The sequence below is a fragment of the Pseudophryne corroboree genome, chromosome 10 (assembly GCF_028390025.1).
Source record: "Pseudophryne corroboree isolate aPseCor3 chromosome 10, aPseCor3.hap2, whole genome shotgun sequence".
Taxonomy (NCBI): Eukaryota; Metazoa; Chordata; class Amphibia; order Anura; family Myobatrachidae; genus Pseudophryne; species Pseudophryne corroboree.
In genome coordinates, this window is record NC_086453.1 from 13081698 (window position 1) to 13101278 (window position 19581).

At 50.5% G+C, this 19581-nt stretch overlaps 1 protein-coding gene across 4 annotated transcripts in view; it reads right to left on the reverse strand.

Annotated features, from left to right (window-relative positions):
* The window catches only part of LOC134965765 (uncharacterized), a 154120-nt gene that overhangs the window by 3661 nt on the left and 130878 nt on the right, over positions 1–19581 (reverse strand). The window contains exons 2-7 of one of the 4 annotated variants that reach the window (XM_063942120.1): positions 2949–3042; positions 2518–2617; positions 2336–2435; positions 2154–2253; positions 1736–1755; positions 424–796 (exon numbers count right to left, since the gene is read on the reverse strand). In XM_063942120.1, the coding sequence (XP_063798190.1) occupies positions 424–764 (341 nt within the window). In that variant the 5' untranslated portion in view covers positions 765–796; positions 1736–1755; positions 2154–2253; ... (1 more) ...; positions 2518–2617; positions 2949–3042. Of the gene's footprint in view, positions 1–50; positions 73–423; positions 1756–2153; positions 2254–2335; positions 2436–2517; positions 2618–2948; positions 3043–19581 lie in introns of all 4 variants that reach the window. The other 3 variants (XM_063942122.1, XR_010188509.1, XM_063942121.1) reach the window with 3 other exon arrangements.

Here is a 19581-nt window from a genome sequence, read left to right on the forward strand (position 1 = left end):
ATAAACACTCACATTTTTAGAAAATTAATTGTTACAATCTGTGTACTCACCACATTTGACAAGAACAATCAGCTGCACAAAGTCACAAAGTTTACAACATTTAGGATCATATGTTGTGTATTTTGTAATGAAAACAGAAGCACACACAAAAAAAAATAAGCAAGAATCAAACAGTTATTAAACCAATTATGCAAAGTAAATATAAAAAAACAAACAAAAAAAAACCCAGCAGATTGTTTCATAATACATTGTAAGGTTAATATGTAAGAATTTTAACATAAACAACGAATAATATAGACACACACACCAAAACAATTACACTATGAACTTTCAATAGCTACCTAAATGACATCAGAGCAAACTGAACATAAACATACAGTGACTTTGGAAAATATTTTTAAAATATGTAAAAATTCACTATACCTGAAATAATCCCGCACAATGCGTGCCCTTATTTCGTTTCCCCTCCGGGAAACACTCCCCCCACCGACTGTCCGCCCAACCCCTGGCTCCTCATCAGGCAATTCCTCTGTTTGAGGAAGCTCAACACGACTCCTTACAGCGATGTTATGTATGATAGCGCACAGGACCACAATTTTACTTACCATCTCCGGCGAATACATGATGTCGCCACCAGTATGGTGGAGCACACAAAAGCGCCCTTTAAGGACACCAATCGTGCGCTCCACCAGCTGTCTAGTGGCAGTAAGCGCGGAGTTAAATGCCGTCTGTGGTCCTGGCCTGGGCTTACTGTAAGGAGTCATGAGCCAGGGGGTGCAAGGATATCCACGGTCTCCTGTTTGATGAGAATAAAAGATCAAAATTATATTTTAATTATTAAAAATTTAAAAAAAATTTTTAACAGAAATATGCAACAATACTCAACCAATAACCACATGTCTTGTCCTTCCATCGATCTTAATCTCTGCCATATCCCTGATTGTCTAATGACATGGGCATCATGGGAGTTCCCCGGGAACTTAGCATTCAGGGACAGGATCTGGAGGGATGGCCCACAACAACCATTACATTCAGAGAATGAAACAGTTTCCTGTTTCGAAAAATTTCTTCATTATGTCTTGGTGGAACAATAGCTACATGTGTGCCATCCACAACCCCAATAACGTGTGGGAAGCGACTACCACCTTCCTCAAATTGCCGCTTCACCACATCCAGGGCACCAACATCCAAAGGCATAGAAATAAATTGCTTCACTCTCTTAAGGAAAGCCTGGCTGACACGCTGCAGGACCTTACTGAACTGGCCCTGCGACATGCCAACCAGATCTCCCACAACATGCTGGTATGAACCAGTGGCCACAAAATGTAACACAGCAAGGAATTGTGTCAATGCTGGTATTGCTGTAGGATACCTAATGGTTTGTTCTAGATCACTCTCTATTATGGAGAGAGTGTCTAGGATTAGATGAGGTGGCAGTCTGTATCTACGCAACACTACATCATCAGGCATCCCAAAAAGAAGGACACGGGTACGGAAAATTGGTGGCCTAGCACGCCTCCGTTGCCTTGGATGATGAGGAGCCGGTTGGTGTTGGAGGGCTTGCGGCGGTTGGGGTGGGAGTGGTTCTGTGGGTTGGGGTGGGAGTGCTTCCGCACCAACATGGATAGACATCACCAACTTAAAAAGAAGGTAAGAATCATGACACCAAAAAACAAACGTAAAATAAACAATTGTCATCCATATTCAAAATAAAAGTGTATGGGTGTTAACTTACTGCTTGTGCGTACTCCATTTCTTATAAATTTCATTAGGATCCAAAAAAAAAAAAAAACACACAATTTAACAAATTAGCTAATTCTCCACAACATAGGTTCACATCACAAATTAAAAATCCAAAATGCAAAACAACACTACCCATTTAATGAATGCAACAATATATAGTATTGAAAATAAGTATGACTCATTTTATGAAAACAAATACAAAACAAAATGCAAAAAAACACAAAACACATATGCAACATTAAAGCGGGTGGCCTTTATTTGCAAATACAGCAAAAATCAGCCATACTTTGTCAAAAGTAAATGCTTTTAAATCTAAAAAATAAGACACCTACAAGAGACAGAAAAGGAGTCTAAGAGATCAGATAGACACTTGCAACAAACAGCAGGACACACTGAGATAGGCTACTTACCTGCTCAATATATTAAGGCAGCCAATTGGGATTTGAAACTAAAATGAAAAAAGCCCACTTGGCCTACAAAATGTACGCAAAATAATAATCACAGAGACACCTACAAGAGACAGAAAAGGAGTCTAAGAGATCAGATAGACACTTGCAACAAACAGCAGGACACACTGAGATAGGCTACTTACCTGCTCAATATATTAAGGCAGCCAATTGGGATTTGAAACTAAAATGAAAAAAGCCCACTTGGCCTACAAAATGTACGCAAAATAATAATCACAGAGACACCTACAAGAGACAGAAAAGGAGTCTAAGAGATCAGATAGACACTTGCAACAAACAGCAGGACACACTGAGATAGGCTACTTACCTGCTCAATATATTAAGGCAGCCAATTGGGATTTGAAACTAAAATGAAAAAAGCTCACTTGGCCTACAAAATGTACGCAAAATAATAATCACAGAGACACCTACAAGAGACAGAAAAGGAGTCTAATAAATAAAGTATCCAGTGTGAACAATAGAACAGACACACTGTAAAGTACAGGTAACAAAAATCTAACATATGCCATAACAATCCATTTATATGTCAAACAGTTATCCACCAAAATAGTTATACCCTGTTTTAAAAAGTAGAAACTTCCATTGCACACCCATACATACTTGGTTTGGTAATTGCCTAATTTAGTAATACTAACAAAAGAAACTTAGCAAAAAATACGCACTACGCAACACAACATTAATAATTTTTTAAGCTAACAAACGCCCATTTGTCTGCAATATACTGAAAAAATAACTCACTCAGCAAAGTTGGAGCAAACACGACCCCCTTCTCTGAAAGAGCACAAAGCTGCTTCTGGCATCATACACCCACTCACACAGGCTGCAATCCAGACTGTTAAATAAGCAGTACAATTAGTCACAGAATTAGCATAATTTACACCTGTGTGAATTACCGCAATGGACACGCAGCTATAAATAGCTACACACCTGTGCGAACAGACATGCCACTAGCAACATGGCGACTCGTGAGCAGTTGGCAGCAGAGATGGACCGCGTGCAGCAGCAGATGTCCGCATTGACACAAAGGCGCCTAGCATTGCGTAGGCAGATGATGGAATCCGCAGAGGCGGATTCTGAAGTAGCAGGACCCAGTACTAGAGACATTCCAACTTCTGATACCCAGCAGTTAGGAGAGGATACCCTGCCAGACAGACAGACTGGGGTAACTGAGGGAGATTCTGCATTAGCCGCACAAACACAAACTACACAAGCAGCTAGTGAAGAGGAAGATGGTGAGGAGGACCAGGACCAAAGCTCACAGGCTACTTCAAAGAGAAAAAAAAGTCAGCCCGCATTCACTAAGAGGGAGTTGCGTGTTTTGGTCACACAGGCCATGTCAAAAATACATCGAGGACCAAAAAACATGGGTGCTGCAACCAAAGATAGAATCTGGAGGGACATCACTGATTCTGTTAATGAAGTCGGCTCAATAGTCCGAACATCACAGGAAGTTCGAAGACGGTAAGTGTATATTGCCAGTCCATTATCTGTGCCAAGTATTCTTAAAAAGTTACTTAGATGTGATGTTGCCTATAGCAACCAAATGCATAACATGTGTACTATATATTAAAGCAGGTATTCATTATTTTACTCTACCTTGCCCCTATTTTACCCCACATATGTAGTTGGGCCGACTTCAAATCCCGCCTGAAGGGCAAGAGGTCTGCGGAGTGGAATGCCTTGAGGGCAACTGGGGGAGGGCCAGCTGCCACTATGCAGTACACAGAACTTGAGGAGATGGTGATGGACTGTGTCAGTTACGAGGAGGGGGTAGGGGTGTCTCATATGGACACGGACCTGCCTGAAATACTGATGGCACATGACTTGCCAGGTAAGTTTACACACATATTCATAAACAACTAATTAAGTGGTTCAAAAAGTCTCATGTTTAATTGTAAAAATCTTTTTCCACTCATTCTTCTATTTCCTTTGAACATAACACAGCACAGGTGGGTGAGCAGGTAGAGTCAGAGGAGGGTTATGTGGCTGAGGCTGAGGTGGAGGGACCTAGTGACTCTGGCACTGTGGGACCACAAATCCCACCAATCCAGATTCCAACTGGACCCCCCACCCAACCCTCTGCTATCCCGGCCATCCTGTCTGAAATAGCAAGGTATGGTGAGAGCCTGAATGCGTTTCAAGACAGGATGATCCGGGAGGTTAGCCAGATACCTGTCCGGCCCACTGAGCACAGAACCAGTGTGGAGCAAGGTGTAGCTCAACTCTGCCAAGGTCTGGCAGAGATCAGGCAGGGCCAAGAGCAACTCGCCTCCTCCTTCAAAGACGTTGCAAATTCCATCTTGCAAGAGCTCCAGGACATCGCTGTCTCCCTTGCCCACAGTGGCAGAGAGCCAGCCACATCTGCTCCCTCCCCTCCCTCTGCCCAGGAAGAACATCCCACTGGGCAGGGCCCTCGAAGGTCGCTTCGCAGACCAAGCCAGGAAGAACATCATCAGGCGGGGAAAAAAAAGAGAAAGTGATGTCTCTCCAGATGGGCAGCACCCATGTTTTTCATGTTGGCTCGATGTATTTTTTGTGTTGGCTTGTGTGGCCAGAATGGCAAACTCCCTCAAAGTGAAAAGATATATTTCTGTTTTGGTATATTGTAGCCTGTGAGCTTTTTTCCTGTACACCAGAGCCATCATCCTCTTCCTAGCGTGCTGTGTATTGTTGTGTTTGTGTGTTGGCTCCAGAATCTAACTCAGTTCCCCCAAAAAATATGTCTGGCTGGGTGCTCACACCATATTATTTATTAACATTAAAATTATTATTTTGTCAGAAGATGGAGTTTCCCTAGTACTGGGCTCTGCTATGTGATTTGTGTCAGTGGCATCTGCTTGCTGCTATATCCATCTTTGCCTGTGATGCTCACCTGTAGCCATGTTGTTTGGACCAATGAATATATTTTTGCAGTAAAAAAATATTTAAAACAATTATGTTTGTGTACTTTATTAAAGTTAATGCATTATGTAAAACTTAGCCCAGTAAAGTTTAGCATGGCATATAGACACTTGTGGAACAAGGGAACAATCCGAATATTCATACAAACATTGCATCTTTCAAAATGCAACAGGTATGCCTTGCACAACACTTTACTGGCCATATTAAAATAGTATTTACAACTAGGTTCTTGGGTTACTAGGGGCAACATGACATAATATTAAACATTGTCAGATCTTTGCACCAAAGTTAAACATTTTTATAAAAAAAAAAAAGTGTATGCTGCATTATGTTGCTCATGATATTTGTGATATACAAAGGAATATTTTTATGTAGTTTAGATGTTGCTGATGTAGTTTTGAAGTTTGGTTAATTCCACTTGTTTGCATTTGGTAGTATTTAAGACAAAATTAAAACATGCATTTAACATCAATGTTTAGTTAATAACTAAAACAAATCATGCCTTATTTGGCAGCGTGTCAGATTTATAGGTGCTTACAAAATAAACACGTAATGTGTCCACACAATTGCTGTTTGCAGTATTTTAGCAGATCAGTGTTTAGGAAGTAATTGGACAACAGATGAATGGGCTCTCAAATTAACTGCTAATTATTGCATACACACTTGTAACAGTACTTCGCAAATGCAGAGTAACTGCAGACCTACTCCTATGCTGCATCAAGATAGCGATCATTTGTTGTGTTAAGTTTACCATCGGAAACGCATTTCTGCTCAAAACACGCCTACTGCTGGTTGCATACTCCCACACTAGACGCCCACTTTCACGCCCATGTCGTCAGATTGCGAAGCCGCGCCTCTGTCACGCCTTCGTCACTCCTTGTTTTCGGTGGTGTAGTAAGAGAGAAATTTCTGTTAGTAATTTTGCACAGGCGTCATATCGCTGCCTTTGCGCACGCGCTGTTCAGCACCCGCGCATGCGCAGTTTGCGGGTTTCCGCCGTTTGCGATGCGATGAACCGCTGCGAACAACTCGGAATGAGGGCCATGGTTTTGCCCAACTGCTAAAAAAATTCCTGCTGCGATCAACTCGGAATTACCCCCCATGTGCAGTGCAGGGGGGGCAGATGTAACATGTGCAGAGAGAGTTAGATTTGGGTGAGCTGTGTTCAACTTCAAACTGAAATCTAAAGTGCAGTGTAAAAATAAAGCAGCCAGCATTTACCCTGCACAGAAACAATATAACCCACCCAAATCTAACTCTCTCTGCACATGTTACATCTGCCTCCCTGCAGTGCACATGGTTTTATTGCTTACTATTTTGGTCTGCTAACAAACCTGAATAACAGACAGAGGGGTGCAGATTCACTAAACCAGAGGTTCTCAAACTCGGTCCTCGGGGGCACACACAGTGCATGTTTTGCAGGTAACCCAGCAGGTGCACAGGTGTATTAATTACTCACTGACACATTTTAAAAGGTCCACAGGTGGAGCTAATTATTTCACTTGCGATTCTGTGAGGAGACCTGCAAAACATGCACTGTGTGTGCCCCCGAGGACCGAGTTTGAGAACCTCTGCACTAAACGATCATTACAGTATAATAAAATATAATATATCGTAAGAGGTTGTTGGTATATCGTTGGCCAATGATATCGGCCTGCCCACCAATCGTCCAGGTCACCTCTTGTCGAGCAGGTCCCTAACACTATGAGGCCAACATCTGGAATGCAGTGAACCCCCAAACATGACCTAGCAAAGGATCCCCCCAGGGTCAATTCAATTAAAGCCCTTTTTTCTCATAAAAGTAAATCCCGTTTTTAGGCAAAACCACATAGGATCCAGCAAAAGCACTTATTGTGGATATTGTTTCGGGACCTCGGCGGGTGACAAAAAGAAAATGCCCAATAACTGCCAGCATCGGGGTTAATTGGATAGCCCCTGGGTGATCAGTTATCTGCGGTAAATTACCCTACCACTGTGTACTCCGGTGGGCCCTTCTTGCTCGAGTCTGACCCTGGAATGCAGTGCCCTCTCCTGTAGGGCGATAACTGAAAGTCAGCTGGTACAGTATGGTCTAACAAGACATCTGTGGGCACATAGCAAATGATGAGTGCAGGGGCTTATTATCACAGGAGAGGGCCCGTGTGCAATCTCCAGCGGGGACTTCTCTGGCAGGAATGGTGCCATGCGCAATCTTGGTCGCACAACCCTGGAAGGAATTGTGTCTACTGTGCTAAATCTCCGGGAAAATGGCTCCATATTTCTGAGTATACCACAGAGAAAGTGGTGCTGGTGGCTGTATGACAAGTATTTTCACAGGGTGCAGGGTGTGTACTGTAAGACCCTTCTGACCCAGAGGTCTGTGAGCACCATCCACCACAGTGGCAAACACAGGATTTGCATAGGCGGTTTCCAGAACTGGGTGGAGCCAAGCACGGGGGTGGGGACTGAGGTGACCCAATATATGCTGGGTCCGTAAAACTAGTGTGTCTGTGTGTGTGTGTATATATATATATATATATATACATATCAACACATATATATATATACACCCACTAATATATATACACACATATATATATACATACATACATACATACATATACACATATACAAATATACATATACACATATACAAATATATATATACACATAGCATATTAAACATTCATACATATCTCCTATATATTTGCCTTGTCTGTGCCTGGCCCTCTAACGCTGGGCGGAGTAACAGCGGTGGGCGGAGTCACAGAGCCCACCCACATGTGCAGCAAGTCTCTGTGCAGAGTGTTAGCTCCTGCTGCCTGTCCGCCATCAGCAACTCGGACTCCCCGGCTGCGGCGCCAGGGGCACAACACTGCCGCCGACATACACACTTACGAGGGACGGGTGGTGCAGGAGAAGCCTTTCGTAGCCCTCCCTGACCCGAGCACACAGACCCGGCGCCTCCTCCACGCACGGCGACAGGGGGGTCAGAGGGGTCACGGGGGTGAAGTATACAGTTTTACAATTGCCCCGCCCCCCCACCTTAGGCTGTCACTACGTTCGGCTCGGTCGTGCCGCTGCCCTTCCCACCAGAACTGCCGCAGATGCAGCGGCTCATGCAGCACTGAACCAGCGCTGCGGTATGCACACCTCTGCCCCAGCCTCCCGCCGGCGCCGAACACAAGGAGAGTGTCAATGTCGTCAGAAGGGGGGACACCAAAGTGCCAGCTGTACTGCTGTGACAGGAGCTGAGTGAGATAAGCCGCTGCAGCACTCGCCTCCTGTCACAGAGAAGAGCCGGCACACACTCTCTCCAGTCTCCGGGGGCAGCCAGCATCTACAGGCAAGCTGGAAACACCCCCGGAGCGAGAGAGAAAAGACCAATGAGGCCACGCCCCTTTTAAATTTAGTCACGCCCCCTTTTCGGCCGCCGCGCGGCATGGGGGGGAGGCATATATAAACGCATGTGTATGTGTGTTGAGGAGGGGGGCTAGGGTGCTTTGGAGGGGAGGAGGAGGAGGGGGGCCCAAGCTGTCACTGTACAGGGCCCCAAGTATTCATTTGCCGCCCGTTCGCACGCCACATTCCAACGCTGCCTCCCTCCATCCCCAGACGCTCTAACTCCACAACACACGGCCGGCCCGACAGCCCACAGACGGGGGATGAAACGGACAGAGTGCGTGATACTGTGGAGGGAGATATTTCTGGACGCTGCACCAATTTCACAGGTGAGAGAGCACCGCTGTGAGTGTCGGGGGCAAACTGGGAGCCAGGAGAGAGCTCTGCCACCCCGGTCTCACCCTTCTGGTGTCCACCCCCTCCACAACTTAACATGCTCTCTTCGTCAGCTTCCTCTCTGGGAACTCCCCTCCCTACCACCCCACGTCTCTGTATCCCCTCCCTACCGCCCCGTGTCTCTCTGTCCCCTCCCTACCGCCCTGCGTATCTCTGTCCCCTCCCTACCGCCCTGCGTCTCTGTATTCCCGCCCCACATCTCTATATCCCCTCCCTACCGCCCCGCATCTCTGTATCCCCTCCCTACCGCCCGCGTCTCTGTATCCCCTCCCTACCGCCCCCGCGTCTCTCTGTCCCCTCCCTACCGCCCTGCGTCTCTGTATTCCTGCCCGCGTCTCTGTATCCCCTCCCTACCGCCCCGCGTGTCTCTCTGTCCCCTCCCTACCGCCCTGCGTCTCTGTATTCCCGCCTGCATCTCTGTATCCCCTCCCTACCACCCCACGTCTCTCTGTCCCCTCCCTAACGGCCTGCGTCTCTGTATTCCCGCCCCGCGTCTCTGTATCCCCTCCCTACCGCCCCGCCTCTCTCTGTCCCTTCCCTGCCGCCCCACGTCTCTGTATCCCCTCCCTACCGCCCTGCGTCTCTGTATTCCCTCCCTACCGCTCTGTGTCTCTGTATCCACTCCCTACTGCCCTGTGTCTCTGTATCCACTCCCTACCGCCCTGTGTCTCTGTATCCACTCCCTACTGCCCTGCGTCTTTGTATCCCCTCCCTACCGCCCTGCATCTTTGTATTCTCGCCTTGCATCTCTGTATCCCCTCCCTACCACCCTGTGTCTCTGTATTCCCGCCCTGCGTCTCTGTATTCCCGCCCTGCGTCTCTGCATTACCGCCTTGCGTTTCTGTATCCCCTCCCTACCGCCCTGCGTCTCTGTATTCCCGCCCTGCGTCTCTGTATCCCCTCCCTACCGCCCTGCGTCTCTGTATTCCTGCCCTGCGTCTCTGTATTCCCGCCCTGCGTCTCTGCATTACCGCCTTGCGTTTCTGTATCCCCTCCCTACCGCCCTGCGTCTCTGTATTCCCGCCCTGCGTCTCTGTATCCCCTCCCTACCGCCCTGCGTTTCTGTATCCCCTCCCTACCGCCCTGCGTCTCTGCATTCCCGCCCTGCGTCTCTGCATTACCACCCTGCGTCTCTGTATCCCCTCCCTACCACCCTGCGTCTCTGTATCCCATCCCTACCACCCTGCGTCTCTGTATCCCCTCCCTACCGCCCTGCGTCTCTGTATCCCCTCCCTACCGCCCTGTGTCTCTGTATCCCCTCCCTACCGCCCTGTGTCTCTGTATCCCCTCCCTACCGCCCTGTGTCTCTGTATCCCCTCCCTGCCGCCCCACATCTCTGTATTCCCTCCCTACCGCTCTGCGTCTCTGTATCCCCTCCCTACCGCTCTGCGTCTCTGTATCCCCTCCCTACCGCCCTGTGTCTCTGTATCCACTCCCTACTGCCCTGTGTCTCTGTATCCCCTCCCTACCGCCCTGTGTCTCTGTATCCCCTCCCTGCCGCCCCACATCTCTGTATCCCCTCCCTACCGCTCTGCGTCTCTGTATCCCCTCCCTACCGCCCTGTGTCTCTGAATCCCCTCCCTACCACCCTGTGTCTCTGCATCCCCTCCCTACTGCCCTGCGTCTCTGTATTCCCGCCCTGCGTCTCTGCATTCCCACCCTGTGTCTCTGTATCCACTCCCTACCGCCCTGCGTCTCTGTATCCCCTCCCTACCACCCTGTGTCTCTGCATCCCCTCCCTACTGCCCTGCGTCTCTGTATTCCCACCCTGCGTCTCTGTATCCCCTCCCTACCGCCCTGCGTCTCTGCATTCCCGCCCTGCGTCTCTGCATTACCACCCTGCGTTTCTGTATCCCCTCCCTACCGCCCTGCGTCTCTGCATTCCCGCCCTGCGTCTCTGCATTACCACCCTGCGTCTCTGTATCCCCTCCCTACCGCCCTGCGTCTCTGTATCCCCTCCCTACCACCAGGGCCGGCCCTAACCAATATGATGCCCTAGGCAAGATTTTGGCTGGTGCCCCCTAGCACCACCACTGGTTGCACCTCTTTCCCAGCACCATCACCCCTCACCCAAAGCAGTCCTTATTTTGGTGTTTGCTTTGTACCCCCTATATTTTAAATAGGAACAGTTCGCACATTTGGCGCACAGCCCAAAAAGGGTGTGTTTTTGCTGGCAAGGGGCATGACCACACAATAGTAACCCCAATTCCAATTACGCCACACAGTACTGCAACTTTATTCACATTTGATCATGCGATAGTGTTCATAATTCATATTACATCCCACAGTAGTATCACTTTACCTTATAAACGTTACTCCTCACAGTAGAGCCCCTTATTCACATTACATCACACTGAATTGCTCCTTATTCACATTACACCACACCCTATTGCTCTTTATTCATATTAGATGACACAGTAGTGCCCTTTCTATACGCAACGCTACATAGTAGAGCACCCCATACACATAATGCCACACATTAGTAATGCATTTATACACATAATTCCACACAGTAATGCCCCTTACACATTATTAATGTCCTTATAAACATAATGTGCCTTACACATTATGACAACCTTTATTAATGCCCTTTTACACATAATGTCCCTTACATATACTGTATGCCGCACATTATTAATGCTCTTATACACATAATGACACATAGTGCCCCCTACACATTTGCTGCACATTATTAGTGCCCCTATACACATAATGACACACATACACTAGTACCCTGTTACACATATGCCACACATTATTAATGCCCTTATACACATAATGACACACATAGTGCCCCTTACACATATGTTGCACATTATTAATGCATTTTTACATGACACACATAATGCTCCTTATACATATTCCGAACACTACTGCACAACCAACACACTCACATGCACACAGAACTCACACTGCCACTAACACTGTGACCTCTGCCCAGTGGCGTAACTAGAAATTTTTCTCCCCCAAGCCAAAAAATTCTTCGGCGCCCCCCCATAATTGGCACTAGGAAAGGGACAAACATGTGCGCGCCGAAGGCGCGCGACGCCAAAAAGGGGCGTGGTTTTGTTTAAATGGGCGCGGCTTCGCATAAAGAGGCGTGGCATTGCAGGAATAGACTACCTTATACCCCAGTTTTGCAACCTGCACGCCCAGACGTTAGCCACCACAGGAAAGAAAAATAATCCTGATTCATGCCCCTTCCATTGTTTGTCATTTTTCCTCCTTATAGTAATGCCCAGTATACATTATGCCACATACTGCAAAGGCCCTCAGACATTATGCCACACACAATAATGCACATGACACAATATGCACACACCGTAATGCCCCCGACACATTATGCCACACACCGTAATGTCTGTGACACATTATGACAGGAATCGCAATGCCCGTTATACATTATGCTACACACTGCAATGCCCCTGATACATTATAGCACATACCACAATGCCCATGATATAGTATACCACACACCGCAATGTCCGTGATACATTATGACACACACCGCAATGTCCGTGATACATTATGACACACACTGCAATGAACCTGAGACATTATACCACATACCACAATGCCCATGATATAGTATACCACACACCGCAATGTCCGTGATACATTATGACACACACCGCAATGCCCGTTATACATTATGCCACACTGCAATGACCCTGAGACATTATACCACATACCACAATGCCCGTGATATAGTATACAGACACCGTAATGCCTGACACATTATGCCACACACCGCAATGCCCATTATACATTATGCCACACACTGCAATGACCCTGAGACATTATACCACATACCACAATGCCCGTGATCTAGTATACCATACACCGTAATGCCTGTGACACATACCGCAATGCCCGTTATACCCTATGCCACACTGCAATGCCCCTGAGACATTATACCACATACCACAATGCCCGTGATATAGTTTGCCACACACCGTAATGCCTGTGACACATTCTGACACACACCGCAATGTCCGTGATACATTATGCCACACACCGTAATGCCCATTACACATTAAGTCCTACATTAAGGCTTCTAATTACTTTTAAATTACCTGCTCGTTGCCAGGGGTTTCATGCTCTTGGTTCCATGCACGGTGCCAGGGGTTTTCATGCTCAGGGTGTCATGCTCGTTGCCAGGTGTTTCATGCACTCGGTGTCATGCTCGTTGCCAGGGGTTTCATGCACTGGGTGTCATGCTCATTGCTAGGGGGTAGTGCTTGTTGCTAGGGCTGTGCTCCCAGTGCCACATATGTCCTCAGTGCCAGATATTCCCCCACGGTGCCAGGTACTCACATGCCCCCAGTGCCAAATATAGCCTCTCCCCCCAGTGCCACATATGCCCCCAGTGCCAGATATTCCCCCACAATGCCAGGTGCTCACGTGCCCCCAGTGCCAAATATAGCCCCCCATGTGCCAGGTACACATACAGTGCCATATATGCCCCCTCAGTGCCCCCCCAGTGCCATATATGCCCCCTCAGTGCCTCCCCAGTGCCATATATGCCCCCTCAGTGCCCCCCAGTGCCATATATGCCCCCTCAGTACCCCCCAGTGCCATATATGCCCCCTCAGTGCCCCCCCAGTGCCATATATGCCCCCTCAGTGCCATATATGCCCCCTCAGTGCCTCCCCAGTGCCATATATGCCCCCTCAGTGCCCCCCAGTGCCATCTATGCCCCCTCAGTGCCCCCCAGTGCCATATATGCCCTCAGTGCCCCCCAGTGCCATATATACCCCCTCAGTGCAATATATGCCCCCTCAGTGCCATATATGACCCCAAAGTGCCATATATGACCCCTCTGTGCCCCCCCAGTGCCATATATGCCCCCTCAGTGCCCCCAGTGCCATATATGCCCCCTCAGTGCCATATATGCCCCTCAGTGCCACCCCAGTGCCATATATGCCCCCTCAGGCCATATATGCCCCCTCAGTGCCCCCCCCCTGTTCCATATGTGCCCCCCCAGTGCCATATATGCATACCTCCCGCAGTGTCCCGCGATGGGGGGGGCAGTTGGGAGGCTCCTACAGTCACTGCTCTGCATAGCAGAGCAGTAGTGAATAGACGCTGTGCGCATGCGCACAGCGTCTATTCAGCGCAGACAGTGGGAGAGAGGGCATGCCAGCAGCTCACAGAGCGCTGGGCATGCCCCCTCAGTGACGAAGCGGGGGCGTGGCCCGCGATCGCGGGTCCTCCGCGAAGCCACGCCCCCTTTTCATAGGACACGCCCCCCGACACGCCGGAGACTCAGAGGGACACAGGAGAGGCGCACGCTGTGCCCTCCGTGTCCCTACTTCACAGCGGGGGGCTAGTGACAACAGATTGACATGCGGACGTTCATCCGCATGTCAATCTGCTCTAAATCAGTGGCGGCGCCCCCGCAGCCCCTCGCCCCCAAGCCACCGCGAGGGCTGCGGGGGCAGTAGTTACGCCACTGCCTCTGCCTCTGCTTGGATACAGATGTGTCCTCATAAATCTTGCCTCAATGCTAACGTCGGGCACATTTTTTTAATGAAAATGCATCTTATTTGCATTGCTATGTGGCTAGGATGCACAAGCAGATTCTGCTGATTAAAATGATATGCAGCATGCCTATATACTGTGTGATACTGTGGCTGTATCTGCATATGAAATGCTATACAGAATATAGGCATGCCGCATATCATTTTAATCAGCAGAAGCTGCAGATGCCCCTAGGCATATCAAATGCCCTAGGCAATTGCCTAGTTTGCCTATAGCTATGGCCGGCTCTGCCTACCACCCTGTGTCTCTGTATCCCCTCCCTACCACCCTGTGTCTCTGTATCCACTCCCTACCGCCCTGTGTCTCTGTATCCCCTCCCTGCCGCCCCACATCTCTGTATCCCCTCCCTACCGCTCTGCGTCTCTGTATTACCTCCCTGCATCTCTGTATCCCCTCCCTACCGCCCTGTGTCTCTGTATCCACTCCCTAGTGCCCTGTGTCTCTGTATCCACTCCCTACCGCCCTGCGTCTCTGTATCCCCTCCCTACCACCCTGTGTCTCTGCATCCCCTCCCTACTCCCCTGCGTCTCTGTATTCCCGCCCTGCGTCTCTGTATTCCCACCCTGCGTCTCTGTATTCCCGCCCTGCGTCTCTGCATTCCCGCCCTGTGTCTCTATATCCACTCCCTACCGCCCTGCATCTCTGTATCCCCTCCCTACCACCCTGTGTCTCTGCATCCCCTCCCTACTGCCCTGCGTCTCTGTATTCCCGCCCTGCGTCTCTGTATTCCCGCCCTGCATCTCTGTATTCCCACCCTGCGTCTCTGTATTCCCGCCCTGCGTCTCTGCATTACCACCCTGCGTCTCTGTATCCCCTCCCTACCACCCTGCGTCTCTCTATCCCCTCCCTACCGCCCTGCGTCTCTCTATCCCCTCCCTACCGCCCTGCGTCTCTGTATCCCCTCCCTACCGCCCACGTCTCTCTGTCCCCTCCCTACCGCCCTGCGTCTCTGTATCCACTCCCTACCTCCCTGCGTCTCTGTATCCCCTCCCTACCGCCCTGCGTCTCTGTATCCCCTCCCTACCACCCTGTGTCTCTGTATCCCCTCCCTACCACCCTGCGTCTCTGTATCCCCTCCCTACCACCCTGTGTCTCTGTATCCACTCCCTACCTCCCTGCGTCTCTGTATCCCCTCCCTACCGCCCTGCGTCTCTGTATCCCCTCCCTACCACCCTGTGTCTCTGTATCCCCTCCCTACCGCCCTGCGTCTCTGTATCCCCTCCCTACCACCCTGTGTCTCTGTATCCACTCCCTACCGCCCTGTGTCTCTGTATCCCCTCCCTGCCGCCCCACATCTCTGTATCCCCTCCCTACCGCTCTGCGTCTCTGTATTACCTCCCTGCATCTCTGTATCCCCTCCCTACCGCCCTGTGTCTCTGTATCCACTTCCTAGTGCCCTGTGTCTCTGTATCCACTCCCTACCGCCCTGCGTCTCTGTATCCCCTCCCTACCACCCTGTGTCTCTGCATCCCCTCCCTACTGCCCTGCGTCTCTGTATTCCCGCCCTGCGTCTCTGTATTCCCGCCCTGCGTCTCTGTATTCCCGCCCTGCGTCTCTGCATTCCCGCCCTGTGTCTCTGTATCCACTCCCTACCGCCCTGCATCTCTGTATCCCCTCCCTACCACCCTGTATCTCTGCATCCCCTCCCTACTGCCCTGCGTCTCTGTATTCCCGCCCTGCATCTCTGTATTCCCGCCCTGCGTCTCTGTATTCCCGCCCTGCGTCTCTGCATTACCACCCTGCGTCTCTGTATCCCCTCCCTACCACCCTGCGTCTCTGTATCCCCTCCCTACCACCCTGTGTCTCTGTATCCACTCCCTACCTCCCTGCGTCTCTGTATCCCCTCCCTACCGCCCTGCGTCTCTGTATCCCCTCCCTACCACCCTGTGTCTCTGTATCCCCTCCCTACCGCCCTGCGTCTCTGTATCCCCTCCCTACCACCCTGTGTCTCTGTATCCACTCCCTACCGCCCTGTGTCTCTGTATCCCCTCCCTGCCGCCCCACATCTCTGTATCCCCTCCCTACCGCTCTGCGTCTCTGTATTACCTCCCTGCATCTCTGTATCCCCTCCCTACCGCCCTGTGTCTCTGTATCCACTTCCTAGTGCCCTGTGTCTCTGTATCCACTCCCTACCGCCCTGCGTCTCTGTATCCCCTCCCTACCACCCTGTGTCTCTGCATCCCCTCCCTACTGCCCTGCGTCTCTGTATTCCCGCCCTGCGTCTCTGTATTCCCGCCCTGCGTCTCTGTATTCCCGCCCTGCGTCTCTGCATTCCCGCCCTGTGTCTCTGTATCCACTCCCTACCGCCCTGCATCTCTGTATCCCCTCCCTACCACCCTGTGTCTCTGCATCCCCTCCCTACTGCCCTGCGTCTCTGTATTCCCGCCCTGCATCTCTGTATTCCCGCCCTGCGTCTCTGTATTCCCGCCCTGCGTCTCTGCATTACCACCCTGCGTCTCTGTATCCCCTCCCTACCACCCTGCGTCTCTCTATCCCCTCCCTACCGCCCTGCGTCTCTCTATACCCTCCCTACCGCCCAGCGTCTCTCTATCCCCTCCCTACCGCCCTGCGTCTCTGTATCCCCTCCCTACCGCCCACGTCTCTCTGTCCCCTCCCTACCGCCCTGCGTCTCTGTATCCCCTCCCTACCACCCTGTGTCTCTGTATCCCCTCCCTACCACCCTGTGTCTCTGTATCCCCTCCCTGCCACCCTGTGTCTCTGTATCCCCTCCCTACCACCCTGTGTCTCTGTATCCCATCCCTACCGCCCTGCGTCTCTGTATCCCCTCCCTACCTCCCTGCGTCTCTGTATCCCATCCCTACCGCCCTGCGTCTCTGTATCCCCTCCCTACCTCCCTGCGTCTCTGTATCCCCTCCCTACCGCCCTGTGTCTCTGTATCCCCTCCCTACCGCCCTGTGTCTCTGTATCCCCTCCCTGCCGCCCCACATCTCTGTATCCCCTCCCTACCGCTCTGCGTCTCTGTATTACCTCCCTGCATCTCTGTATCCCCTCCCTACCGCCCTGTGTCTCTGTATCCACTCCCTAGTGCCCTGTGTCTCTGTATCCACTCCCTACCGTCCTGCGTCTCTGTATCCCCTCCCTACCACCCTGTGTCTCTGCATCCCCTCCCTACTGCCCTGCGTCTCTGTATTCCCGCCCTGCGTCTCTGTATTCCCGCCCTGCATCTCTGCATTACCACCCTGCGTCTCTGTATCCCCTCCCTACCACCCTGCGTCTCTCTATCCCCTCCCTACCGCCCTGCATCTCTCTATCCCCTCCCTACCGCCCTGCGTCTCTGTATCTCCTCCCTACCACCCATGTCTCTCTGTCCCCTCCCTACCGCCCTGCGTCTCTGTATCCACTCCCTACAGCCCTGCGTCTCTGTATCCCCTCCCTACTACCCTGCGTCTCTGTATCCCCTCCCTACCGCCCCGCGTTTCTGTATGCCCTCCCTACCGCCCCATATCACAGTATTCCCTCCCTTCCGCTGTGCGTTTCTGTATCCCCTCCCTACCGCCCAGCGTCTCTGTATCCCCTCCCTACCGCCTGCCTCTCTCTGTCCCCTCCCTACCGCCCCGCCTCTCTCTGTCCCCTCCTTACCGCCCCGCCTCTCTCTGTCCCCTCCCTACCGCCCAGCGTCTCTGTATCCCCTCCCTACCGCCCCTCCGTATCCCCTCCCTACCGCCCAGCGTCTCTGTATCCCCTCCCTACCGCCCCGCGTCTCTGTATCCCCTCCCTACCGCCCAGCGTCTCTGTATCCCCTCCCTACCGCCCCACGTCTCTGTGTCCCCTCCTTACCCCCCTGTGCCCATACAGGGTCCATACCACCGGCTCCTGGATACCCCCCTGACAAACCCTCACCAGGAGGACAGGAGCTGTAACTCCCTGTGGTGCCCCCCGTAGTTACCGGTATATCGGTGATGCTCCGCTGTGCCGCCTCCTCCCTATCCCTCACACAGCAAGCGCAGGGCGCAAGCCCAGCACCGAGCACATGACCGCGCTGCCCATGGCCATTGGCCCTGGGAGCAGCGCCAGGCTTCGCACCCTCCTCCTACTGCACCTGAGGGGGTGCGCACATAGCAGAGGGAACTGGTGCACCTGTGGCCGCGTGGAGGGCTCGCGTGCGCAACATGTCCGCATCACTACACCTGAAGGATGGTACGGTGTAGAGAGAGGACACAGCTGCCCCTTTTCCGCATTGTACCAGCACTCCCCTCTGTGTCTAATGACACCATATACCTCTTCATGCGGGTATGTCTATATCACATACATCCTTATCCGTGTCCTATATATTGTTACACATACAATCACATAGTTATAGGTCCCGCACCCCCTCCCCCCACACCTGCATCCACCCCCCCTCCACCTGCAGCATCTACAGACTCCCTGCCTCATCATCGTGCCCTGCAGCCACTCTTCACGCCATCGCAAGGGACTACTCCCCCCTCACCATCGGACGCCCTTTCGTCGTGCAATATTTAACCACTAACAAACCTAGGAAGGCAGGTAATACTCCATATAATACAAATATTGAACCCCAGCAAAGCGGCCTGGGGTTAAGGGGCGTAGCCCCTTTCGACGGTGTGAAGAGCGCCCGTAGGGCGCGATGAAGCACCTAGTATATATATATATATATATACATATCAACACATATATATATATATATATATATACACCCACATATATATATACACACACATATATATATATATATATACATACATACATACATATACACATATACAAATATACATATATACAAATATACATATACACATAGCATATTAAACATTCATACATATATATATATATATATACATACTGTACACATATATATATATATATATATACGCATGTATATATATTGTGTGTGTGTGTGTGTGTGTGTGTGTGTGTGTGTGTGTTTATATGTATGTATATACATGTGTATGCACATGGATATATATGTACTATAATTAAAATAAAGTAAACTTTTATTAAGCACTTACAAGTGCCACCAGGAAGATAGCAGACTGCAGAGGATGCTAGACAGCCATTAATAATACTCATGCAGCAAAAAAAAATAAAAAATTATATTTTTATCTTGCTGGAGGGGGGTTTCTGGGTGCTCGGAAACCCCCCTGCATGCACCACTGCACCAAGCACCCAT